The sequence below is a fragment of the Mobula birostris genome, chromosome 14 (genome assembly GCF_030028105.1).
Source record: "Mobula birostris isolate sMobBir1 chromosome 14, sMobBir1.hap1, whole genome shotgun sequence".
In the NCBI taxonomy this organism is placed as follows: Eukaryota; Metazoa; Chordata; class Chondrichthyes; order Myliobatiformes; family Myliobatidae; genus Mobula; species Mobula birostris.
In genome coordinates this window covers 60881587-60900882 of record NC_092383.1, presented here as the reverse complement: position 1 = coordinate 60900882, position 19296 = coordinate 60881587, and the positions used below count along the sequence as shown (strand labels likewise).

Below are 19296 nucleotides of genomic sequence, written 5' to 3'. Positions count from 1 at the left end.
GCCTCATCTATACTAATCTATTTGCCTGCATTAGGCCTCTCCCACCTTCCTGTAGAAGTACAGTTCCAAATGCCTCTTAAACGTTGTTTTGCATCTGCCCCTACGCACCCTCTGGCACCATGTTCCTTGTAACTATCACGCTTCCTGTGAAATGCAGTTATATTTGTCAGATGAACAAACAATGCATTCAAAAAATCATTTCTTGAACGAAAAGCTTGTGGACAGGGTAACAGTGCTACTTCAATACATATTACTGTATTTATATATTTGACAGAACTAGAAGACTACAGAACTACTTGAAAAATATTCACAAATTGGAATATATAGAGGCATAATACAGTATGTGAAGGAGGCAACTTAATAATTTCCACATGAACTAAATACACACATTCAGCTACCTAACTTAATTAGTTCCTCCATAGTTGAGGCCAACCACATAATTCTCCAGCAATTAAGTTGTGAAAGATTATTGGTCACATCACAAAGTGCAAACTTATTGCATTACATGACTGGTGGCAACGTATTAAATTCAAAGCAATTGTCTCTGAATTTCAAGTTAAAATAATTTGATTTGAAGAAATTCAAAACCAAATTTGATTTATGGCACAGGAAAACAAAATGTGAATATTAACTCTGCTAGATAATACCAAAGCTTTTTAGATCCTGAGTATTTGGTGTTTAATTTTGTTTTGATTAAAAATAGCCTAGGTCAGAATTGAGGCAGCAGCTATCAAGTTACATATTAGAAAAATTGCAGCAAATGAATTAATCTTCATTCAGTTGGATGCAGTAGAATTAAGTGCGGGAAAGAGGTTTCTTTTTCCACATTAAACTGGAAACAAAGGCTGATTAATGAAATTTCAAATATAAACAACTAGCTCTGAAAATTATTCAATAAATTGTGAGTAAAGAAGAATACAAGGGACACAGAAAGGGGAAATAGTTATAAAAAAGGAAGACAGGTTCTCAGATAGGCAGAGGGCCAAATGGTGGGAATAATAAATAAGTGAAGGGAGTGGATATGAATAGTAAAGAGATAAAGAGAGATCATGGCAGAAGGAGGGAGATTGAAAATCAGATTATAATGGATACTAGAAATATTTCATGTTATGAAGTTTTCAGTAAAGTTATTTGTTATAATATACAAAATAAATTCTTTAGTATAATTTGAACAACATGAATATAACATCCTGCATCATAGTTGAGGATGAGTATTCATTTTATTTATTTACAGTACTGTGCGGAAGTCTCAGGCACATATTTAGTTGCAATTCTTCTTCACAGTACTGTATATTACATCCTTCCAGTTACCAAATAACACTAAGCAAATACAAAGCTTATTTTTGTTTCTTACTATTTTAGCCAAAATACAGTACTGTGCAAAAGTTTTAGGCACCCTAAATATGTATGTATATGCTTAAGATTCTTGCAAAGTACCCTATTTTATATGGCAAATGATTATTTATGCATTTTATTGACACTGATGCCAAAAGTTGGGGTATGTCTCCATATTGTGTGCTGACGTTGAAAGGCTGACCAATAAAGTGAGGACACAAAGCTAAAGTCTGTCACTATAAAAGTGTCGTGATTCCCTCTTAATGTAGTGGAACTTTATGGGTAAGGGGTCGTGGCGGAGTAGAAAATCATGATATAAGGTAAAACATCTATTTTCCTTCCTCTCCCAGCCACAGTTTTAAAGGACAAAGTGGTTGCATTGAAAGCTGCCCCACTTCCATTTTACCACTTCTGGTTATAAAATATGGATTGGCATCAAGTAGAGCTACAGATTTGCAGCATCAGAGACCGAAGTTCAATCCTGACCTCTGGTGCTGTTTGCATGGAGGCTGCACATTCGTCCTTTGACAATATGGAGATCTGCTTTCACCCTAAGACATTTGGGATGACGGGTAGATTGCTACTAGTTTTATGGCCCATTTCCATCACATGCTGCTTCTCTGAATATTAACATGGTAATGCAAATTCACTGTTAAAAGCGCACACAAGAATAGAAGAATTAAGAACAGGAGTCGGCCGTGTGTCCCTTGCAAATTCAACTGCCGTTCATCAATATCACACTGATAATTTACTTCATTTTCTTGCAATACACATTCATCCCTTGATTCCCTTAATATTCAAAATATATCTGTTGCTCTTAAAAATGTACGCACTGTGAATCTCTATCCGTCTGGGCTAAAGAATTCCAAAGATTCACCACCTCTAAGTGAAGAAGTTTCTCCTGATCTACTCATTGTCCTGAGCCTGTCACCCCTGGATTTAGACTCCTCCAGCAGGGAACATCCTCCCTGCCTTCATCCTGTCGAGTCCTGAAGGAATGTTCTTACCTCGCATCTTAAACCCATCCCCTCTAGTCTGAGATTTCCCTACTCTGGGAATAATGACTGTGATCAAGTAAACAAATGTTAATAACGTAATCAGTCAAAACAAACTGAGGTGGTTTTTATTGACTTTGTCTTCTGATTTCTTCTTGACGACTTTTGAAGGCATAGAAAATGAACCAGTATGGATAACCATTTTTAAAATGGCAGATGATTTAGTAAGTTTGTCTACACTCAGTAATCATTCTTGCATTCATATGTAGGATATTATTTTTTCCTCTGGCTCGAAAATGATTGTAATTTATTTAGTTTCCTCCCTTGATCTTGTTTAGTTTTGTTGTTGGTCATTAGGTTCCTCTATTTAATACTATTTTCTGCACAAATCGGGACCGATCAACCATTGGTAATTATGATAATATGATTGCTGGCCATGACATAGTCTGAGGTACTTACTTGCTTTGAACAGGAACAGAACTGTTATATATAATTTAAAGATTATTTTTATGTCAATCAATAGTAATAAAAATGTTAGCAAAAAATCAGGAGTGCAACTTATATGGTTCTTTAGACCCAGCTATCTCTGCTACAACTGTTAGTTTCCTTGCACAATAAATGGGCTGTGTCTGAGATTCAAATGTCCTGCGTGCATTAAGTTATGAGACAAAGGCCCAGTACATGAATGAGTGGAAAGTAGAAAGAATGGACAGTAGCATGGAAGGCAGATTTAATAAATGGACTTTACCTAAGAGAGGGAGGGAGAGAGGGAGGGAGAGGGAAAGGGAAGGAGGAAAAGGAAAGAGGGAGGGAGGGAAGGGGAAAGAGAAAGGAGGAGAAGGAGAGAGAGGGAGGGAGGGAAGTGGAGAGAGAGGGAGGGAGAAAGGGAGAGAACAGGGAGAGGGGAGGGGAGGAGAGAGAGAAATGGGGGGTAAGAGAGAAGGAGGGGAAGGAGAGAGAGAATGATCAAGAGGAAGGACGCATTCTCAAATCAAGATCTTGTAATCATTGAATTTGATGTACAAACACAACTACGTGGATGCTCTTGAGAATGGCCAAGCCAAATCAGTAGTTCTTTTGCTTTCTGTTCAAACTGCAGATGGCAATGTTCACAGTCGTATCAGTTAGTGAGTACATTGATAAAAATTATCTGTGGTATCTTTCAGTCAACATTTTTTTTCTTGCAGATAAAACTGCTGCTTAATCAGCAATTACCCTTCTTCTTAAGCAGGCATTGGGATCGAAGATTTGCTTCCATTCCTATTTTGATGACTGGAAGGTGCCTGTGCCAGATTTATTTTAACATTGAGTGGCTATTGTAAGCCAGTTATGAGATAGCTTCGCAAAGTGAGGTCTTGACACAATGGAACAAAGTCCAAGTCAATTGGAGATCAGGCTCTGCTGCACAGACTTACCACATACATGTGAACCCACTTCAAGGTGCACTGACCATTCACACGTGGATACAGACAGAAAATAAGCTCACAGTCTTTTTCTCAGCTACCTCTCTCCATTCTCACTTCCTCACCATCCTTATCCCTTCCCTCTGTCTCACCTTCCTTAGGCCCACTTCCCCCCTTGTCTCCTTCCCTCCTTTTAACCGAGTCCTATTCCTGCTCCCCTTCCCCCACCTCCTTCACAGCTCACCCATCCCCAGTCGGTCCCAACTGTTGACTGCTTTCATCTTCTACCAATCACTGCTGTTCATCTTTGCTCTCCTTTACAAACACTAAATCTTCCTTGCTCTAAGAGAGATAAAGCCTTGCCTAGGACATTGTACGAGGCTAACATTTCCCTCATTTTAAAGAAAGGTAAAGAGGAAACAGACCTGGCCAGCTATAGGCCCATTGCACTCCAGAATTTTGATAGAAAGGTAATTACTAAAATGTGGCTAACCGACTAAATAATCATTTGTCATCCTGATCATTCATCTTGATCAGACAGGATTTCTCCCGGGTAGGTTCTCTTTTTCCAATGTCAGATGCCTCCTTAATACTATATATGCTGATCATGGGAAATCTAATGGGGCATCAATCTTACCCCTTGATGCACAAAAGGCTTTTGACCGGATTGAGTGGCCTTACATGTTTGAGTCACTGTACAGGTCTGGGTTCGGCAAGTCATTTGTATCCTGGGTAAAACTGATATACGCCAGACCAATGTGTTCTATTATAACTAATGGTGACAATTCAACTCTGTTTCCGCTGCACCATTCAGTCCAGCAGGGGGCCCTCGCTCACCGGCCCTTTTTGCTGTCATGGTAGGCCCCTTGCCTTAAAAATAAGAGGTCACCCAAATATTCTGGGTTTGATAGTGGGAGATATTGAAACACTTATTAGTTTATATGCTGACGATGTGATACTCTACTTACAAAACTCAGAAAAGTCAGTCCCTCTTCTTCTAGATTTAATCACCTCTTTTGGCAGACTATCGGGATACTCAATCAATTGGACAAAAAGTGACTTTGTGCCCCTCTCCAACGACTACACATGGGGTTTTTTGGAAAGTGTCCCGTTCAAAGTAGTTAAAGATCACTTTACTTATCTCAGCTTGACAACCCCCAAAGATCCTAAATTAATATTCAAATTAAACTTTGCGGAGTTTATTTCAGAACTTACACAGAATATAGAAAGTTGGAAAACCCTACCTCTGTCCATGATTGTTGGTATAAATTCAATTAAAATGGTTTCCCTTCCTAGATTTCTCTATCTTTGTCAAAATCTCCCCATTTTTCTTACATCAGCTTTCTTTAAAGAGTTGGACTCCATAATATTGTCTTATATCTGGAATTATAAGAATCACAGGATTTCAAAAATTCATTTACAAAAGCCCAAGTCTGAAGGAGGGCTGGGATTACCTGCATTTCGACACTATTACAGTATTGGGCTGTCAGTGCTAGGGCTTTAATGTTTTGGCAACAGGGGGCTCTGGGTAACCTAGCCCCTGGGGCTCCCTTGTGGCTATGTATGCAGTCCAACTCTGTCGTCAATTCTCCTTGCCAGCCATGCTGTTCTCCAAGTTAGAGAGGCCTGGGACTTCAAAAAGTTTGAGTTTTGTTTTGAAAAATTCTGTCAGAATTCTAAATCAGATTAGGAGCAATCTGAATTTACCAGAGATCTCTGTACAAACACCAATCTGTTTCAATCACTCCTTTCTACCCTCATGGTCAGATAAAACCTACCATGCTTGGAGGGGGAAGGGTCTAGTTTATATTGAAGACCTGTACATAGAGGGACGGTTTGCAACATTTAGTCTGCTGAAAAAGAAACTTGAGCTGCCTCATTCACACTTTTTTCATTATTTGCAAATTAGACACTAAATTCAATCTAAGATTTGTAATTTTGAAATCCTTCCAGGGAAACATATGTTTTTTGATGTTTTAAAGAACCCTCCTGACTGCAGGCATCTCATTTTTAAGTTTGTACGTTTGTTTGATAATTGCACTGTAGCGTCTACTGTGAAGATTAGAGATGCCCGGAGAGAGGAGTTGGGCATTGAATCATCTGAAGCTGCCTGGGATAAGTGTTTGTTTATGATACAGGCTTTCTCCGTTAACAGTAGGCACCAACTAATCCAGTTTAAAGTTGTCCACCGTCTCCATTACTCTAAGCTTAGATTGCATAGGATTTACCCTTCTGTCTCGCCAATGTGTGATAGATGCCAAGGGACGGAAGCCACGTTGTCACACACCTTTTGGTTTTGCCCATTACTGACTAGATTTTGGTCCAAAATATTCGACTGGTAATCAAAGGCCCATAAAAGATCCTTCCCCTTGGAAACTTGTCTCGCTATATTTGGCTGCTCGCAATCTACTATTTGTTTCCCTGCAGCCACACAACAGTCTCTGATGCTGGGGATGATTGTTGCCAAAAGACTTATCTTGAGGGAATGGAAATCACTTTCTCCCCCTTCCTTTTGGAAATGGATGGCTGATATGATCTCAATCAAACAGATGGAGAAACTTAGGTTCTTGAGAACCAATTCAATTAAAAAATTTTCGGCTATCTGGGATCCATTTCTTGCCTACCTGGATGAGATGAGGCCGGGGGGCAGATGAGCAATTTCCCCCCAGCTGATTTCTCACAGCCCTCATTTGAGATTTAATATTTAGTATTTTTGAGCACTTTGTACAATAGGCATCCCTCTAATGTTATGTCTTTTTTTGTTGCTTATTTCTTTTTTATACATGTCTGAGCTGGTATGTTTTTGTTGATTTTATTGTTTTTTTTTTGAAAAGTTTGAAAATAAAGTATTTTTAAAAAACAAACAAACACTAAATCTTTTGTCTCTCTCTCTCTCTCTTTCTCTTGTGTTGCTCCTAACCCAAGGGGCTCCTCTTCCACACTATCACTCTCCCTCCTTTGCTTTAACCAATGTCTCCTGCGCTGCTTTTAAACCCACCTGGCTTCTGTGTCTCATCCTTTTCCTGAACCCATGAGGTCCCCACTGCCAATACTGAACTCACAGGATCCCCACGTTTCATTGCCTTTCAACCCATGAGGGCTCTATTTCCTGCATTGCTCCGAAACCTTCAAGGCCCATGTTTCCCATTTTGATTTAAATCCAAGATGTCTGACTCCCACTCTGCCTTGATATGCTCTGTCTCCCTTACGCCTTTACTTTTATGGCTCCTCTGTTTCTGCTGAGTAGCTTGGTGATTTTTAAAATATATAAACTGTCGAGCATTGTAAACACATTCTAAGCAATAGTCTATCTTGATGAGGACATTTTGTTTTGAATTTGAAAAGCAGAGTCACTATAACATCACAAAAGCCAATAAAAGGAATCTTATTGAATAAGCAAGTTATACCAAATGCATAATTGCATGATTGAATTCAAGTAGGATCAAAGTGATTATCTCTGAAAGGAATAACTGAGAGATTTTGCTCAGACTAACAAAAAAAACTTCACCGTTCACAATGCATACAGTAGCCCACAGACTTGAGAACCAGTTGACTCAGATTCCTCATCCTTGTTGAACTTGGCAGTCTGCAGGCTATCTCTGGAGTTTATGCACAAGCAACACAAGGTGTTACTTGGTGAAATGCATGTTTAAAGATTTCGGAGCTTGCTGGCAGCTTTGCTTTGAAATTTGAGCACTAACAACCTCAGCATTAGCAATACAACAATATTCAACATATACTGTAGAAGTTTAAGATCCAATGTAATCTGGTTTAAATATAGATGCTCTTCACTTTTATTATCTTATTTCCTATTGATTGAATGGAAGTATTTTATAGTAAAAGGGGAAGGTAATTCATCTATAAATTAATAAATTGGAAATGCTGGAAATCTTAAATAAAGTTAGAAAATGTGGGAAGCACTCAGCTAGTCAGATGGTTTATGCATTGTTCTTTCTTCAGATGCTGCCTGGCCTACTGTGTGCTCCCAGCAGTTTCTGTTGCAGGCCTTTCACTTCCTTGAGGCATCATAGCCAACCAGTGCTTTATCTGTTTAAGCTGTATTTCACTGATGATTTGCAAAACCTTCACTGAACATAATGGTCTGAGTTTTGAAAGTGCTATTTGTTCTAGCATTGGCAGATTTCAGGGTTAGAGGGTTCCAGATTTCTACTAAAGACCTTCTTGACTTTATTCTTAAATAACGCTATTCTAATTTTAGAATTCTATTTCCTTCCTCTGCAATACTTTGTCAGCTGAAACATTTTCTCTATTTTCCAATCATATTGTATAGCATTTAAAAACCTTGATTAAATCATCCTTCAATGTTTTAATGGACCCCTACCATTAGTTTGATCTCTCTTTCTCTCTCTCTCCCCTCCCTCTCCCTCGTCTCTCTCTTCTCTTCTCTTATGATGAGAGGAAGTTTGATTCTTGAGTCAGGGAAACACAGAATAAGTGACACTGCCAACTGTAACATCGAAACAGTGAGTTTTATGCTTCCCCTCACAATGTGGCAGGAGCAATCTCTCTGTTTCTCTGTCTCTCTGTCTCTGTCTCTGTCTCTCTCTCTCTGACTCTCTCTCTGGCTCTGGCTCTGGCTCTCTCTCTCTCTCTCATATTAGTGAGAGGTAGGGCCTGTTGAGATGTCAAGGTGATGGGATGAACAGTAATTTTTGAAGGACTATAGCTCATGGTCTTTGGATGCTTGCTATTGATTGGTGGGTGGTGGGGAGGCTGATGCTTTCTGCTGGAATAGTTGGGAAGAAGGAGTAGGGTTGATGCTTTGCGACTACTTGTGTGTAGTGGGGGGAAGTTGGCTTTGGAGTTCCAACATTTTTTTTTCTTTGTTCTCTGTGTTTCATGAATGTCTGGAAGTTCAAGCAACACACACAAAATGCTGATGGAACGCAGCAGGCCAGGTAGCATATATAGGAAGAAGTACAGTCAACATTTCTGGCAGAGATCAGCAGCATTTTGTGTGTGTTGCCAGCATTTTCTGTGCCTCCTGCAATCTGCAGAAGCTTGTTTGAGTATTTGTTAGCAGGCCTACTTCTTAAACTTGTGGGTATGCCTACTTTGTGATTGCATCTAAGTGCTAGTTCCATGAAAATTACCTTACACATTCCTAAAAAAATTGTAGTGCAGGTTCAATAATAGCAATCACATTCAAATCTATATTAAAAGATTTCCACTAGCTATGGGCTAACAGCCTGGAAGATCTGAGTCAAACTTGAGTTTCCTAGAATCTGGGTTACAATCTGTCCACCAGTTAGTTCTTTAAAGTCAGGTAGGATTAAAATTGGGACTCAAGAAATTATAGATATGGAATTAGGTTGCTGGAGGAACTCAATTGGTTAGGCAGTCAACATTTCAAGTCGAAACCCTTCATCTCAACTGCTTAAAATTACCCTATTATTTAAATGCACCAACCAAAACTTATTTATTTTACTTTAAATATTGTCAGACACAACAATAAGAATTTTCTGAAGAGGATCAGGCCGGTATTCTTTCAGGACCCTAATTTGAGTTCATTTCTCAGGATGAAGTCCATCTGGACAGGTGTCTTGTGAAGTCGAATGGAAAAGACCTTCCAAAAAAAAACACACTTAGTAATGTTTCAATAAGTAATGTCTCGTCTTGGCAAACATGGTGTTGACCACATCCCCTGACAGTGGTTACAATGTAACCATTTTGACCCTCTACCATACTGTATATGTGAAAAGGAATGGGAGTTTTCTCTGTAACTTTCTGTGCTCAGAAGTGGAGAATAATAATAGCAGAACTATACCTGTACATGTTTAACCACTTTAAGTAACTAAAGATAAAATAGCAAAGTTTGCAAAATTACCAGCCATTTTTCAGTGCACAATGTATACTGAGAGCAAACAGATCACGTTAATGCACAGAGATTGATGCATGGATAAACATCTGTGTTCTTGTTATTGTTAGCACCTCACTTCCTGAGGTACAGCAAGAGGAAACAAAAAAATATACATTTACTTTGAAATATAATGGTTTTTCAATGAAACCTACAACACAGGGTAATAGCTTTGATCGTTGTTTGCCTTCTGAAACGAGAGCTATAGATTTCACATCAGCTGGTCCTACAAATTGTTATGTACAATTTAGAAGTGTCTGAATAAAGTATTTTCCTCTTACTGGAAATTACCTCTTATTCCAAGAACTAATTCATAAGCAAAGTGGTGGAGCTAGAGCATTGTAATCTTAAATCAGTGGTCTCCATTCAACCAGACACCAAGGCATCAGGGATCTGTTTCACAGCAGTGATGGAATTGGCAGAATCTTGATGCAGGACCAAAACTATAATATGGACCATTTAGAGACAATTGCTGCATGATTTAGTTTTAGAGTGGGTTCATGTGGAATCAAGATTCATAGGTTTATCAGGAAAAAGCAAATCCGGATGCAGGAATATGGGCCAAATTTATGAACTAATCTATCTCCAAATGCTGCTCTAGGGTTGAGAAATGTAAAGATAAGATCAAACCCAATTTATATCCCCTTTATAAGTTGTAATGCAAAAAGGGCTAGGTTGGAATATTCATTATTCACCCTCAGCAATTTGAGTGTCAAGGTCACAAGCGGTTCTACTCTGTTACTCAACAATGTACAATGAATAAGCATTCCTTACGCTGTTGTAAACTACCCTTCCACTTTGTTAATGCAACGTCGCAACGTGATTATTGCATCTGGAAAGTCGATATCAGCAGCAGCAAATAACATGTTCACTGAGCTTGTACAGTTAAGATGACTTAGTCTAAGCCAGTAAATGAGAAGAGGGGACCTTCAGAAAAACAAAACACATTTTCAAAGAAGGTGAGGTTGGATAGTATGATCTGTTACTTTCTTGTTTCAAAGTAAACTGCTACTTCTCATTCTATATTGTATATATTGCCTAGTTCTTCTTAGTTCCTCAAGTGCCATTTTATTTCCTGTTAACAGTTATAGATAAGGTTACAGACACCAGGCACACACATTGTGACATTCCATTAGCAAATAAATCTAACAGATCTTCATAAACCTTAATGCCAAAGCAAACTTGCAACACCATAAAGAGTAGGAGTGCTTATTTATTGCACATTGACAAGTGTCAGGCAGAGGATGGAACACTTTCAAATTGAGAGTTCATTTGCCATGGGTGAATACTGGAAGTCAAAGGAAAGAGCAAAATATTGAAATAGAAAATGCTAGTACCAACAAAAGGTCAGCATGCACTGTGGATGCAGACTGAAAAATAGACTCTTCGAAGCAAAAGGAGTTTCGAAAATCCTGGAAATCTGAAACGCAAGTCGAAAATGCCTGAAACATTCGGCAGGTCTAGCAGAATTTGTGGAAAGAGGAACAGTTAATATTTCAGGTCTGGCATCCAGTCCTTCAGGTTTAAGTTCAAATATATTGCCATACTTATACATACCCAGATATAAATGGCATGCAAATATGATAGACATAAATTAACATAAATTAATGTAAAATGTACATAACTTACATGACAAAATAAATATAATACAGTGCAAGGTGAGAAGGAGAATGCAGAAATATAAAAAAGAAATTTTCATCAGGTCTGTAATTCTACCTTAGATGCACAAAGGTGTTTGGCTTCATTAATAAGTTAATCAAATTCTGATTGGATGGGAAGAATTTATAGTTTTTGTCTAGATATCTGTAATACAAAATAAATAAATTGGTTCATTTTAAGGATTTGGAATTTACTCCAATTATGCAGTATAACTCAGGAACTGAACAATTCTAAATGACGAAGTTAATTTCCTTAAGGATTTATTTTTAGCATAACTTCAGCAGAGTTTGAGCAAAAAGCATCTCTTCTCCAATAAGCAAATGCCAAATTTGTGGTAGCAAGTTGAGAGAAGACAAAATGAATTTTCAGTGAATAATAATCTTAATCGAGTTCAATGTCACTGTTGTTTTTTGTCAGCAGTACATTGCATGCATAATGATTAAAAAAACTATAGATTACAATATGAAGAATTAAATTTAAAAAATAGTGCAAAAAGAGAGTAAAACGAATGGTGAGGCAGTGTACATGGGCTTTCTGTCCACTCAGAAACCTGATGGCAGAGGGGAAGCAGCTGTTCCTGAAACATTGCGTGTGTGTCTTCAGGCTCCTGTACCTCATCTTTCATAGTGTGACTCATCAATTAACCTAAATCTGGAAATCAGATTTCATCCTTTTTTGGCCAATGAATAGGGATTGTGTGTAGTATTACTGCTCAATTGGTGACTTGAACAGACATATTGGAAATATAGTGAAATGCCAACTAAATAAAAATATTGAGTTTGTTTTAACCCTGAATTAAGCAAAATGATTATTCCTGCACAGTTACCTACAGCAAATATCTCCAGAGTTTACTGCTGTTGTAATTCCACATTATCTGCTGGGGGAAGTAAAAGCCAATTTTAAATTAAATTCTCAAGGCAGCCACATGCAACACAGAAAATGCTAGAGGAACACAGCAGGTTAGGCAGCATCTATGGAGAGGAATAAGCAGTGATTGTTTCAGGCTGAGACTAATCACTAATGTAGCCACATTACAGCAGCATAAAAGATGAACTTGGAGGTGAGAGAACATAGATGTCAGGAATGCAACGGGGAGAGACCATGCCGCTCTTCTGTGTGCTGGGCACCACACTGGTGAAAGCCAGTGGGTCCCCATTAAAAAAAATACCAAACCACTGTGAGTTCACAGCTCAAGAAGGTCCATAGATTTTAGTATATTGCACTGAGGTCCACAAAATAGAGAAACAATGCTGCAGCCATTGTTTGTGACAGCTGTGAATAGAGATGAAGTGCAGAGTAATGGATCAGTGAGCAAAATGTTGATGTCCAATCAGAATCTTTTAATTCGAGTCTTTTTGCCAAATTGTGGCAGGCTGTGCTTTTACCTTTATCTTGCGTTGTAAATTCAGGCCACAGGTTCCAATTCTATCAAGCAATTCAGTGCTTCTAAAAATGCTCACTGCATGTCAAATGCATTACTACATCATTTGTACATGCAAGTCTGAAGACAGACAAGCCCTATGTACATCTAGATAGTATCCTAGCTAAATTCTTGATAGATCACCAGTGCAAAATAAAATGTGCAAAACAACCTTTATATGCGAGCTGTGAATCACAAGTGTGTACAATTGCGTTCATTTTCTGCAAACTGATATTTTTTTTGTTGCTTTTTGTATAATATTTAGGAGAGGCTCGAACGTCTCCCTTACACTGGATGTAAGTGCCTTGGGAAATATTGAACCCATCAAGTCAATCTCTACTCCTCGGGAAATTACTCTGCAATACTTACAAACCACCAGCTTTCTGCTAAACAAGGAACAACTAAAGGAGGCTACAAACAATTCAGAAGCCCTGGAAGCTGAATTCTCGGTAAAATATTTTTAAGTTACTAGCTGCATCTAACATTTAAGTAACAGTTGTGATATTGCTGGAACATTTTGCAAGACAACTGGAACTTCAACAATATATTCCAGCATGATAACTTAGTTGTCTTCTTTGTTGTATTGTATAAAGTATCATTTTCTAAAACAGTTATGAATAATTCTAAGCAGGCATAAATCTTAACAATTAATTGAAACAAACCAAATGGCAATGTTGAATGTGTTATTTGTGAATAGAGAATGAGTGAGTTAAACATGTAACTTACATTACTGAGCTTCGTTAGCCTGATCACAAACCAGAGAAAATCTGCAGGTGCTGGAAATCTGAGCAACACACACAAAATGCTGGAGGAACTCAGCAGGCCAGGCAGCATCTATGGAAAAGAGTGCAGTCGACAATTTGGGCCAACCCTCTTCATCAGGACTGGAGAAAAAAGATGAGAAGTCAGTTAGAAGGTGGTGGAGGGGAGGAAGAAATGCAATGTGATAGGTGAAAGTGGGAGAAGGGGAGGGTGAAGTAAAGAGCTGGGAAATTGATTGGTGAAAGAGATACTGGACTGGAGAAGGGGGAATCTGATAGGACAGGACAGAAGGCCGTGGAAAAAAGATAAGTTGGAGAACGAGAGGGATATGACGGGCAGATAAGGTGATAAGGTGAGGGAGGGCTAAGGGAATGAGGAATGGTGAAGGAGAGGGGGCATTAAGAGAATTTTGAGAAATCGATGTTCATGCCATTAGGTTGGAGGCTAACCCGATGGAATATAAGGTGTTGCTCCTCCAACCTGAGTGTAGCCTCATCGTGACAGTCAGGGAGATCATGGACTGACATATCAGAATGGGAATGAGAAGTGACATTAAAGTCAATGGCCATTGGGAGATCCCGCTTTTTCTGGCAGACAGAGCATTGGTGCTCAGCGAAGTGGTCTCCCAATCTACATCGGGTCTCACCGATATACAGGAGTCCACAGCGGGAGCACCCGTTACAGTAGATGACCCCAACAGACATACAGGTGAAGTGTTGCCTCACTTGGAAGGACTGTTTGGGGCCCTGAAAGGTAGTGAGGGAGTAGGTGTAGAGGCAGGAGTAGCACTTGTTCCACTTGCAAGGATAAGTGCCAGGAGGGAGGTCAGTGGGAAGGGATGAATGGACAAGGCAGTTGAGTAGAGAGCGAACCCTGCAGAAAGCAGAAAGTGGGGGTGGGGGGCAGGGAAAGATGAGCTTGGTGGTGGATCCCATTGGAGATGGCAGAGGGTAAGGAGAATTATGTGCTGGTCACACTCAGGTTGGAGGAGCAACACCTTATATTCCCTTTGGGTAGCCTCCAACCTGATCCCATGCATATCGATTTCTCAGATTTCCGGTAATGACCACAGCACCCCCTCCCCCCTTCACCATACACCTTTCGCTTTTCCCTCTCTCACCTCATCTCCTTGTCTGCCCATCACCTCCCTCTGGTGCTCCTTCTCCTTTTCTTTCCTCCATGGCCTTCTGTCCTCTCCTATCAGACTCCCCCTTCTCCAGTCCTGTATCTCTTTCACCAATCAACTTCCCAGTTCTTTACTTCACCTCTCTCCCCACTCCTGGTTTCACCTATCACTTTGTGTTTCTTCCTCCCCACCCCCCACCTTCTAACTCTGACTTCTCATCTTTTTTTCTCCAGTCTTGATGAAGGGTCTCGGCCCAAAACATTGACTATTTCCTGTTTTCCTTAGATGCTGCCTGGTCTGCTGACTTCCTCCAGCATTGTTTTTGTGTGTGTTGCTTCATTAGCCTGATCACTTGTTTTGGTCATGTTTGTATCAAACAGCCTGGTTTTGGAGTTCTCCTAACTCAGGTAAAAAAACGAATGTTACCATCCACTTTATCTATGTCTGTCATAATTTTGAACACTTCCATAAGGTCATGCCACATTCTCCTACATTCCAATGGATAAAAACATACCATGACCAACCTCTCCCTACAACTTAGGCCTTCTAGTCATTCTAACATCCTTGTAAATCTTTCCTGTATTCTTTATCATTTAACCAGGTCTTTCCCATAACCGGGTGACCAAAACTGCATACAATACTCCAAGTGCTGTTTTACCAATGACTTATACAACTACAACATAAGGTCCCAAAACTGGCATTTCGCTGGTCTCCGACTTCTACTCTGAGAAACAATTTTCAACTTCCACCCTCTGCTTCCCACCTTGGAGTCAATTTTGAATCCACCTACCTAGCTCTCCCTGGATTTGATGGCACCCAACCTTCCAGACCAGACAGCTGTACAGGACTTTGTCAAAGGCCTTGCTCTACTCCAAATAGGCGAGATCCACAGCCCTACTCCCATCTACCCTTTTGGTTACGAATGCTGACTCCTCCTAATCAAACTATTTCTATTCAAATGCTGGTAGAACCATCCTTTGGAATTCCCTCCAGTACCTTCCTCATCACTGATTTCAAACTGACCAGACTATATATTGAACTTTACATTGGGTAGTGTGATATGAAGCTGGCAGGCATCGACCTCAACACATGCGATTAAACAGTTGCAGATTGGATCAACTTGGTGGGCCGCAGTCAAAAGCCATGAACAACGTGCTGAGGTAGCAAGGACCAACATGCTGATCAATAAGTTCAGAGAAAAGTCAGAGCTGCGTCACCCATAGCACATTCCTCCTTCACCTGCAGCTGCTGTGAAAGAGACTGTCACTCCAGAGTGGGGTTGGACAACCGCTCTAGGAAGTGCAAATAGTCCCAAGTCAACAACCCCAAGAACCATCAAAAAAAGTGTCACTCCATCGTCTCTCAAGATGTACGGATGCCGCCACCGACAATGGTTCGTCCAAAAACTTCCTTTTCTTTTAGACAATGAAGTTGCACAAAACCTGCAGCAGAAACAACAAACTAACAGGGAACATTCAAGTCTTTATCACTATTTTCCCCCTTGGAGGAAAATTGTTAAATTAATTACAGTACCCATGGCCAGCAGAAAGGCATAGCACATTGAAAAGTGCAGGGTGCTCTGTATCTCATCTCATTTCAGCTCCTTTCTACAATCTCAGGATGATGAAAGTAGAACTCTTGAACTTCACACACCCTCCCTTCACCATAAAGTTATGCTTTGGGCTATCTCTTTTCAGATCAGCTTTGAATCTGATCCAGCAACAGAAGTTGCACAGAAAGAAACCATAAACGACAACCTCCTATCACTAATTGGACACTCACAGTCATCAGCCCAAATATGTACACATTGCCTAATTGTAGTGTTTAGCTGACAGTTGAGGTCTGTATCTGATGAGTCATCAACAGTGTGGCCTGCAGCAAGGACAGGGTTGAATGAGGTTTGGGTTGAACAGATAGTTCAGATGCAAGCTCTCCTGAGAAATGGTTTGCATATAAGAACAGAGCAGATTAATGAAGCAGCCTAACAATGAGGATCGATGCCCATTCACTATTAAGTCCCCAAAGCATTCACTTACCTGCCTTAAAGAGCATAATAAGTGCAAGTGAGCAAACTTGAACACAGCACAAACCCCCACAGGGCTTTGCAGAGTCTGCAGCCTGCTCCTCCTGCATGGCTGGTTCAATTGCAGCAATTACTGACCAGCCATGTTGTGATATCTAATGGTCTTAACTCAGGTTCAATTGCAGAATTAGCATTAGTCACACTAATTACCGCAGTGGATACACAGAACACCATCATGTTTCTGGGCAAATCACCACAGTGGATAATACAAAACACTGTTATGGAATGGGAACTGGTATTGTTATCAATGGTGTAGTTCAGGACTCGAACCTCAATTTTATAGATGGATCCATTTATGGCTTCATCCGTCATTGTTTTGAATATGCCATAAGACTTTGGCTGCCTGTGGGCAACAACTGTTTGTGGAGTAAGATGTCAAGCCCAGCACTAAGTTCATGGTTTATCAAGCAGCAGCTAATGTTTGCTCCTTGACCAACATCACCACACATGGTTCTATTTACTCTCTACCAGTTTTGGAGGGTAGCTCAGATTGTTCACATACCCGGCATCTGAATCATAAAGTAAACAATCGATTCTGAGATAACTCCCTGGAGCATGGAGAAAAACACATAAAAGTCCATCCATAAAATCTCCTTCATAAAATGGTGCATGAAAATCACTAACTCCAGACTACTCAGGTTGGCAGAGAAACATTTGACGAAACAGTCACTCTGACAGGAGCACAGAGGTTAAGTACAGAGATCAAAAAAGACTTTAATTGAGAAGGATTCCCGCTCCATCTTCCATGAATTGAAACCTGATCAAGCAGTTTGCTTGATAGATCCTGAAATTCTTTTTCTTCACAAACCTCCACGGAAACGGTGGAGTGCCCCAAAGAGTGCCTCAAAATTGAAATTAAAACTTGTAGCACACAGACATTCAGAGTCACACAGTTCAGTTTCTTGGCAATCTCTACACCTTGAGATTTACTAAAATAAATGTGTTGTTGTTGTTCGTCCATCGTACGTCGATGAGGACCTCAACACCATTATTGATGGTGTCGAGACTAGCGCGTGACTTGGATTTAAGTGAGGGAGAGTTGCGCAGCGTCAGCCTCACTCTCTCTTCCCAATTCCCATCTGGATCCAGTGGCAAGACAGAGTCGAGACGGCTGGAAATGGGACTAGGCGCAGTGGATGACCAGAACGCCTTCTGTGTCTTGTCCTGCTCAACACGTTCCACAATGCTTGCAGAGACAGTCTTCTTGACCGTTGGACCTTCCATTGGTCTCATCCGCTCAATCCGCCGGAGTCTGTCTTCACATCCTGATTGAGATATTTTAACTAACTCAAGCACTAAGAATTAGTCTCACTGCGAATAAATGCAACCTTGCAGGCCAGCATAGACCATTCCTATCAATGGTTTTAGCACAGTTATACTTCTCTTTTCATTGTACTTCTGAGCATGAGCACCATCTAGTGGTCTCTCACAATTATTCTCTTTAGGGCTCAATTAACATTTCATCAATGAACTGTGGAGGGACCAGGGATTCTGAGACAACCAGTTTTTATAATAGGCAATGCTTTGCAGACAATTTACAATAATTGCCTTTGTACGTCCCGAAAAGATTGTGATTTCGGTGCATCCATGTACAAACATAGACCCGAGAAAGAGATATTCCATATGTTCTAACGTCTCACCTCCCTACCTTCGAAAATGAATTTCTTTTGCCTTCATGTTGTGACAGAGGGTCTCTGACCTATAATGATAACCATCTCTTTTTACTTAGCTGTTACCTGTACTGCTGAGCTTCTCCAGCATTTTCTGTTTCTATCCAAAAATTCCCAATGCATTTTAGCTAACTGCAATTGAACACGGGCAATCCATGTGAGTAACCAACACCCTGATGGAGACACTGTGGGAGTTCACCGGCGAGGAACTGCCGAGTGAGATAAACCTTTTGCTTTTTCAGATTTTTGCAACAGTTGTGCATCCTTTCATGTTTTAGATTTTCTTTAAAGGGCATTAGGCTTTTTTTAACTTGTTTTTTATGTTTAAAATTTATAACTAGTTTTGTAGCTTTAAAAAAATACTTTGTTTCTGAATGGATTAAATATTCGTAGTGGTCTGAGAGACTTCCCTTTACGCTAGACCAGGCAGCATGCTTTAACCAGCCATCAAAGACTTTGTGGGCAGAGGATCTGACTGGCTTTGTTCACAGAATTCTTTAAGTCATTGGTTAGCGGTGAATACAGTACATGAGCTGCTGACCAGCAATCCTGAACTGTGGTTTAACAGTGCTATAATTCAATTGCATAGCATAGAATAGCGAACAATTGTCACTGTTTATCAAATTAATGAATTAAATATGTAAGCTAACTAAATGAAAAGAAAATATCTATCAAATAATCATAATTGCATATTTTATGTTTATTTGGCTCTTTGCTCTGTTTATGGTTGAAGAATCACTATTATTATTTGGGTCTGAAGTAAATTTAGAATTGCACTTGTTTTGTTGTTATTTCATTACAGAAAAAAGATGCCTTTATTTGGAGCTAAGAGGTTCAAAGTCACATCCCAGTAAATAGTGCAATGAAAGTGAAGTTGTGATCAATAGTACTTACTATATCCTTAAGTTATCACTTAGAAGGAGATGAAACACTAAACTGGTACTATACTGTGACAGTTCGTTCTC

At 39.8% G+C, this 19296-nt stretch overlaps 1 protein-coding gene across 3 annotated transcripts in view; it reads left to right on the top strand.

Annotated features, from left to right (window-relative positions):
* Positions 1–19296, top strand: part of LOC140209932 (receptor-type tyrosine-protein phosphatase R-like) — a 77344-nt gene that overhangs the window by 36298 nt on the left and 21750 nt on the right. For all 3 annotated transcript variants that reach the window (XM_072278606.1, XM_072278607.1, XM_072278604.1), the window contains exon 3: positions 12956–13139. In XM_072278606.1, the coding sequence (XP_072134707.1) occupies positions 12956–13139 (184 nt within the window). The remainder of the gene's footprint in view (positions 1–12955; positions 13140–19296) is intronic.